A 9,034-nucleotide genomic window follows, 5' to 3' on the forward strand; every position below is an offset into this window, starting at 1 on the left:
TGGTCCACAGGCTTGCAAAACAATGACTTTACCCACTGAGCATCTTGCAAGCCTCATAAATGCCTGTTCTCTGTGAAAATATAAATATTGTGCAAACTAACATTCATAGTGACATTAAATCTAATAAAGAAGATAAATATCTTCTCTGGATTTCCTATTCACATTTGATGTTCAGTTTTCAATTGAGAAAGATTGTCATATATGCAAATCACTATAAAATGCAATTTTCTATTGTCTTTCTAGAAACTCACAGCAAAGTAAATATTAAAATACTGAATTTTGTGAAGTAGAATTTTCTTTATTCTGGAGAAACTGTTTGACCTGCAGAGAAATTTTGAATGGACTTGTATCACTACCAGTCATGAGAAACAAGTTTTGTAAACTTATGGCTTTGAAAATAATGAGTGAGCTATTTAATATTATGAAGAGAAAAATATGTGATTCTTCCATTAAGCTATAGAGACAGCCTTCCTCCTCCTCAGTAGTCAAACACTGAAGTATATACCCAACAGCATGGGCTCTAATACACATGGGACAGCTAGTCTCCCAGTCTGGAGACTAAGGTCTAATGATTTGTTTCTGTCTATTATATTCAGCTAGAGCCCCACCTATGTTGCCAGGCCCTCCAACCCTTCCGTGTTTCCTACCAGGAAACTGTTCTTTCTCCTTAGTAAATAATATCTAAAGAAACAGTCTCCACCCTCTGCTGGATGTTATCACACCAGCATTATGGAGGAGGTTGGAGCCCTCAAAGCAACTGAGGCAGTGAGAGCAAGCTGGCCCAGCATCTGATACCTCATTGATTGCCAGGGTAGACGCCCCAGATTTGACCCTTCCTCCATCAGCTCTCCTTTTAGGTTCTTCCCAGAGCTTTTTGTAGATAGACTCAGATAAAGAGAATGACCTGGATGGAAGATCTCCATGGAAGATAAGGAATAATAAAACTAAAACAGTGACTGCTAGCTGTTGGGAAATGTGTTAGCTGCCAGGCAATGTGGCAAACACTCCTAAACATTTTCTCTTCTAATTCTTATAATGGTCCTAGAGCTACATGAATGATTATCTTTATCAGGAAATGAGAGCTTAGAAAATCATGATGACTTAGCCAAGAATACGTAATTAAAAAGTGTCAGAACCAAGATTTGAAATTTAACCCTTGTTTTCTAACTTCGAGGAATGTTTTAACAGAAACGTTTTTAGAATCTCCTCACCTTGTTACAGGAACCAGAAAGACCTGTATTATGAATACCCCATCACTCTTAGCACAGTGTCAGAAGCAGTTCACAAACCTCCTGCCATTAGTTGAGGATCATAGGGTTCCGAGAAGCATTCAGCAGGATCTAACCTGAGGAAGGCTCCTACAAAATTCTTAGTCCTGGGGATGCGTGCTGATGGGGACTATTGGCAAACCATCCACTTCAGTCTTCATCGCATCCCTCCTTCTTCGAGCTCCAAACAGGCAATCAGTGTTGAGTAGATGAGAGGATGGATTTATCCAGGATCTTGTCTCAGAGCAGAGACCACACAGTGGTCAGGAACAGGTGCAGAATGTTTCAACCAGGGAAGAAAGGTCTACCACCGAGTCAAAAGGATGAGAAATAACTCTTAGCAGACAAATAATTACAAGATGAGTAGATAGGAAGTACGGGGACAACTGAGGAAGCTGAAGGAGGGGTAGCTCCAGGCCGTCTCACCATCCATCTCAAATGAAATGGGGGAGAGCTGAGAACATTTCCATTGGTTAGTCAATTTGTCTGATTTCTGTCTGTCTCTTGGGGAAGGAAGGTTCCATAGAAAAATATCACCAGCTACACACAACCTTCGAGAGCTCTGAATGGAGCAGACCAGCTGTAGCTCTTACTGCCCCTCATAGGGACCACTGCAACTGTACCATTGCTTCTTGGTAATCACCTAAAAGTCAACTCCTGTAGCATGCGTGCATGTCTGCTCTACGTTAGGGAAGCAAACTGATGGAGTAATAGAGTATCTCGCTAGCTTCCACTTGCTAAGAGTTTCACAGACTTCCTGGCACTCCCTTAATTCAAGGTGATTTCTCAAACTGTAAAGCGACCCACCAAACAGGCTCTAAAAACTGCATCATACCCTATTGTTGGGTTCAAACCTAGAGGATTTTGCAAATTCCAAATTGCTGGGTTGCAGAATGAGCTTTGGCGTATATGACCTGTGAGTTCATCAGGCTGGCACTTTCAAAGAGTTAACATTTAAAGTTCTACCCACGTTTTCCAGCTGTCCATTCTTGGTTTGCTTCTATTACTTCACCCTGGCTGGGCATTCTCTGCCCCCATCCACCTCTGTCCTGCCTGGCCATATTATTCCTGCCCTTTGAGGATGCACATCCTTTTATGCTTTAAGCTTCCTTTACACCTGTTCATCTAAATCACATATCGGGTAGTCTAACTCACACAATGCTGTATTTTATTACTTATAGAATATTTATAATGAGTGCTATGAGTTTGGTCTTTATTCTGTAATGGCTTCAAGTTCTAGTGCCTTACTTAGACCCTACTTCCTTGTTGAGAAGTTCTCTGTTGCATGTATCTGAATTTATCCCAGTGATAATCTAAGGACAAAGGACCAACTGCAGAAGTTTGTTCACAGAACTCTTCATTATATAAAAATCCCTTTTTCTATAAGGTCATTCATCAACACTGATACTTGGTAATGCTTCATAGAGGGATACTCAGTATATTGCTTTTCCTTTTCTTTTTTTAAAAATTATTATTTTTATTTTATGTGTACAAGTGTATTGCCTGCATGTATGTGAGTGCGCCCGTGTCATGCAGTGCCACAGAGGTTAGAAGAGGGCTTCGGATTCCCCTGGAACTGGAGTTAAGGATGGTTCGTAGCCACCATGTGAGTGCTGGAAATCAAATGGTCCTCTGCAAGAGCAGTCAGTGCTCTGAACTGCTGAGCCATCTCTCCAGCCCCTTCCTTTTCTTTTTCAATGATAATATTTTTTACTTAGTCTTTGACAATTTCATACATTTATGCAATTTTTAATAATTTTATTGATTCAAAAATTCTATGCAAATGTGTTTTGATCATATTCAGACGCCCTCCCCATCTCCATCCCACCTTGCTATCCCCTGCCCACTAATAGGAGTATTTAAGGTAATGGAAATCCATACTGTGAATTTCCTCAAACTAAGGGCCCACCTCCAAGTCAAACTTCTCTTCTGGGAAAAGTTGTGTTCTCCACACTTAGACTACTTTCCCAGACTATTAATAACATTTGTGGAACTTTGCCCAGTATAACACATATTTAGTGATACATCATGGAAATTCAATAATGCCTTCTTGAGCTTCTTTAAGTAAAGATATATTAAACACCAGCTACTCTTCTCAGCTTTTCATTGTCAGTGTGGTTTTAAAGCAGATTCTTAGGCATGCTTAGTGTGTGCCTTCAGTCCCAGTGTCTCCTGGAGCTGAGGCTGGAGGATCACTTGAGCCAAAAGTTACAGATCAGCCTCGAAAGACAGAAAGAAAGAAAGAAAGAAAGAAAGAAAGAAAGAAAGAAAGAAAGAAAGAAAGAAAGAAAGAAAGAAAAGAAAGAAAGAAGAAAGAAAGAAGAGAGAGAGCATTCCAGAGGGAGGGAGGGAGGGAGGGAGGAAGGGAGGGAGGGAAGAAGGGAGGAAGGAAGGAAGGAAGGAAGAGAAAGAAAGAAAGATTAAAACATAAAGCTACTACCAATGTTTTCATACTATAATTTTTATCAATATGAGTAAGCAGCCTGAATAGATTGTGAGGTTTTAGGCAATATTGAAGAGGTTGTTTTAATGAGTCTTCGAGTAATAGATAATTTAGACCTTCACTTTATTTAAAATAGGTTTTCCTTAGTTAAGAAATTATCTCCATCTAGTGGACAAATTCTCATATTACACTCTACAAACAAAAATAGCAGAGGCCATAGAATCTTTCAGATCAGGCATTTTCTGACCGGTTTACATAGATAATATTATGGCAGAAATATCAAATATTTTAAGATAATTTAGTTATATGTTTCCAAAACTTAAAGCAAGGTGTTTCTGTAAGTTATGATTTCTTAATTAAAATGAAAACATTTATTATAATTAAAAAAGAAAATGATTCTTAAAATTAAATATTTATCTAATTGAACCGAGAAAAACTAAAGCAAACATCATACTTCTAGTCTTTTTTTCAAGCATAATATGGAAAGAATATCTTCTTTTTACTTCATTTAACATTAAAATTACCCTGTTATTAAGAGGAACTTGGAGCAGGTATTTTGTATACGAGTTCCCATTCTTTGGTCCTAAGGCTAAGAAGCGTCTGTGACAATCTTCCTGAAGGGAAATTGACTCCCACCCTTCCTGTTCATAGGGTAAACTCTTCCAGGTGCTTGTTGAGTGACTTTGAAAGCCTACTTTACTTATTGCTCCTTTGTGGAAACATCTCAGATATCCCAGCCTAAATTCACGCTACTGCTTGTATTTTTATTACAATGTGTTTGCAATGGGTGCCTAATAAATGCTTTTTTAATCACATCCAAGAGCTTTCCTAAAATTCCTCAATATGCCTATTTAACCATTAAAGACCCTGCCTTCCTTAGCTTTCTTTCCTTGGGATAGTCGAAGTGCTACCCTATTAGGGTGAGTCAGATGCCTCTTGTTCAGTGTCACAGCTACTGAAATGTATGTGTGGCTTATAGAATTATGCACTACATCTGGGAGGACTGCAGGAACAATGGGTTATTAGGCAAGCTAGCTCAGTGACTTTGATCAGTCAGCTCTTCTAGGACCCGCTATCCTTGTCTATAAAGAGAATGGTCAACTAGATAATCTGTCAGTGTCTTCACAGAACCAAATACATACATTTTTTTTTCAAAAAGAAAATTTTCTAAAAAGAAAATTAATGATGTTGGAAGATGACTCAGAGGATAAAATGCTTGCCAAACAGACATGAGGACTCAAAATCAGAGTGCCAGCATCCACATAAAAATCTTTGGGGAGGCCCGGCATGGTGGCGCATGCTTTAACTGCAGCACTCCAGAGGCAGAGGCAGGGGGATCTCAGAGTTCAAGATCAACCTGGTCTATATAGTGAGTTCCAGGTTAGTTGGGGCTACCTGGAGACCCTGTCTCAAAAAAGACAAAAAAATCCTTTGGGGAGGCAGAGACAGGGGATGCCTGGAACTCACTGGCCAACCAGTCTAGATCAAATGGAAAGCTCTAACTTCGGTGAGGGAATGTGTCTCAAAAAAATAAGGTGGGGAACAATCCAAGGAGACAGTGGATTTTGACTCCTGACCTCCACATACGCGCACGCATGCACACACACACACACACGTATACCACACATATCATTACATATACAGCACAAAAGACATGTATGTATACCACATATATCACTACATACACAGCACACGCACATGTGTACCACACATATCACTACATATACAGCACAAAAAACATGTACATATACCACATATATCACTACATACACAGCACACACACACACACACACACACACACACACACACCATTTCATATGCAATAGAGAAAGAAAAAGAGAGAACATTTTAAATTGAAAAAACACTGTTTTGACTGATTAAACTACATTGTGACTTTTTCCTCTTTTCCACTTGAAGGATTTGGTGCTGCTGCTGTTGGATCATAGGTTGTATAGGTGATTTATGATATATCATCCATCCCCAGCTTATTCTCCCAGGTTGGCTAATTTATGTCATAAATAACTCTAATACTAATAACACTAACTACTAATAACTCTAAGATGGAATTTTTAATGTTTTAAATTAGTGAAAGTTATACAAAACAGTTTGTTTAAATTGTGTCTGTGTGTGTATTTGTGTGTGTGTGTGTGTGTGTGTGTGTGTGTGCATGCCTGAACACATGCTAGATATTAAACCCAGGGCATAGTGCATGTAGGACAGCAATCTACCACTGAGCATTTTATTCAGTCTTGCATAATGATTCTAATGGGGAAATGTCAGTAACAGCTTTACTTGAATTTGTTTGTTTATTTGGTAATAATTTTTAAAACCACATACCTCCTGGTCTATCTCAAGCCATCACTCTAGAAAAGTTCTTTTGGGAAAATTTATCTAGATTATAAGAAATATTACATTAAAAACTATGTGTGGCTAATTTTTGTCCTAGAACTCTAAAATCTGTATTAAAGCCTGTGCTTTCCACTCATTCAATCATCTATTCAACCCACTTAGCAGTTTTGTTGTTTTTGCTTTGTGGAGATGGAGATTGAACCTAGGGCCTAAGGCTCAAGCAAGTACTTTGCCATTGATCTATGCCTCCAGCTCCAGGGAAAGGTTTTGAAGAGCCACATGAAATGCTGAGAATATTTCAAGTTACCAGTTTCTGAGAACTTAGTCCAGAAATGGAGTCCATATGGGAAACATTTCCAATTCATTGTCAAGTCTGTCAATAAGGAATAGGACAGTGCCTTTGGGAGAATAGAAAAGGATGCTTTATGAAGCTCTGAGATGTCAGGGCAGCCTTTCAGATAAAGGGTAAGTTCTCAAGAATAACTGTCAATTAGACTTGCAAAAGAAGGCTGGGTAATAAAGGGAACAGTAGTTGGGGTGCCAGTGGCCTGTGATAGGAGGTTCAACATGAGCGAAGTGCAAAGTGCCTAATGGGTCAGCCTGTATCTTGTGCTGGGGAGATGATTGACTGCAACTGAGAGCAGATGTTCAAGACCTTCAATCTAGCCAAGGAGTTTGGATTCCATCCTGAAGGCAAAGGAAGTTACTGAAGTGTATAAACTGAAGAATAATGTACTCATGTTTGTATTTTAAGAAGAATTGATAAAGGCTCAGAAATGGGTCAAAGAGATTATTATAAAGGCTGTTACATATTTGTAACAAAGAATGGAGAAAATTGGGTATAAAAATTAATGATTAAATAGATGTACTGTGCAGAGGAAAATAATCCTGCAGAATGACTTCCTGATAAACTAAAATTAAATTTAGAAAAACCTATGCATTTTATATGGTCAAAAACTGAAGAAAATAAACATGTTAATTCAATATGATATTGTGCTCTTGTGGACTTGTTTGGTTTTTTGTTTTGTTTTGTTTTCCGTGCCAGGGATCAAACTCAGGGTGTGAGGCAGACACACTGTCACTGAGCTACATCTCCAGTCTATATTATCATTTTTGCCAGCAAGAATCACCTTTTTCCATTGTATTTCCTAAACTCAAGCTAACTCCTTTGCTGACATTACAGGGTATAAGTACTCACAGCAATATATTTCCTTTTTCTTCATTCATAGTTTCGACGTGGACAATGGCACATCTGCGGGACGGAGTCCCTTGGATCCCATGACTAGCCCAGGATCTGGGCTAATTCTCCAAGCAAACTTTGTCCACAGTCAACGCCGGGAGTCCTTCTTGTATCGATCCGACAGCGATTATGACCTCTCTCCAAAGTCTATGTCCCGAAACTCCTCCATTGCCAGTGATATGTGAGTATTCAAATGGACAGAAACAAGTAAATTCATCCCTGAAGTGGATGATATATTAAACAATGACCTCATTCAACTGCATCATTCTCCTCTGATATAGAAAGAACGAATAAATTATCTAGCTGAAGATGAATAGTGGATTGAACAGTTATACACTGTCACTCTTAAGAATAAAGTTCAGAAAATACATTGAGAAAAGAAATAAATATTTAATGGAAACTTACCCTCAAAGCATCCATTTAGATTTATATAAGATCATGTTTTAGCTATTTAATCACATGTATATTTTCTAATATTTTAAAAAGCCTTAAACTCAGATTGAAGATCCCTATGATCATCAACAGTGTCTTGGATATATTTTGATTAATATATATACAGATGTTAAATTGGTTTGCCTCATTATTTAAGAGATCTTCAGGGGATTTATGCAAATTAAAACAGTTTTTTTAATATGTCACTAGAGATAATTTGGAATGAATATCATCTCACGGCACAGATTAGAAATTAGATAAAGCTGACAGACGGGTTTATGGCTCACACTTACATAGCACATTCTGTGCCTGTGATGACTATATAGTTCATATTCTTTCTTTGTTCAGGAAATGATTGCATAGGTTCCTATTCTCACCAATCACTTACAGTCATGTTCAGTAATGGGTGCACTTGGCCTCCACTTTCTTATGGATCTAGACAATTTTCTTCTTATGCTCAACATCTCATGACACATCTCAAAAACCCTTTGCAGTAGATCTAGTGTTAGTCTTGGTTTCCTAAAAGACCACAAAAGTATTAGATCACCAAGCAGCAGGTCTAAATGGGGGTCTAGAAATGAAATTTTGTTTTGTTCAGTTTGTTAACTATATTTTGGCAGTTGTATTCTAATGATCACTCTTCATCCTTCCTAAATAACTTTCTTTGACCACTGGGTCTATTTCAGTGTTGTTTTTATTCCAGTGTCATAGGTTTAAAATTCAGAACATTTATTTATTTGTTTGTACATAATGGAAATACTTCCTGAGCTTTTAATCCTTGAGGAAAGGAGGGTTGGTACTTTGTAACATTGTTAATAAAGTATGAGTACCACCCTTGAGGTAGTTACAAGGTACCATAAAAACATGGGGCCAAGGAAGATTCTCTGCCCAAATGAAAGGGACAGAAAATAACAGACTAAGGGAACAACTGTACAAAATGTGAAGTACGGAAAAATCATGGTGTAATTTAGGCATGACATTCAGATTTATTTAAGTAGCAAAATATGGCAAGAGAGAAAGGGGATTCAAATAGGGTCCGTGGGAACCACCAACATTTGTAGCTAAGGTTTGGCCTTGATCATAATCTAGTTTTTATTGCATTTTGACTATATTATTCTACTGTGGAATGATTGCACAGTAAAGAGACAATAGAGAAGTGCTTCATAGCAGAAAAAAGTTGGCCAAGTATGATGAAGACGTCGACCAAGGCTGTAACAGTGAAACAAACAAGTTGGTCCAGATGTAAGAGGTACAAGGCTCACAGTGTGTGTGTGTGTGTGTGTGTGTGTGTGTGTGTGTGTG

At 38.2% G+C, this 9,034-nt stretch overlaps 1 protein-coding gene across 1 annotated transcript in view; it reads left to right on the forward strand.

The window, feature by feature from the left end:
- Pde4d (phosphodiesterase 4D) overlaps positions 1–9,034 on the forward strand; it is a gene marked incomplete in the record, with an annotated part of 449,936 nt that overhangs the window by 201,157 nt on the left and 239,745 nt on the right. Inside the window, 1 exon segment of the mRNA XM_029563417.1 lies at positions 7,290–7,481. Coding sequence (XP_029419277.1) covers positions 7,290–7,481 — 192 coding nt within the window.

This window comes from Nannospalax galili, unplaced genomic scaffold (genome assembly GCF_000622305.1).
Source record: "Nannospalax galili isolate Female #2095 unplaced genomic scaffold, S.galili_v1.0 scaffold1016, whole genome shotgun sequence".
NCBI lineage: Eukaryota > Metazoa > Chordata > Mammalia > Rodentia > Spalacidae > Nannospalax > Nannospalax galili.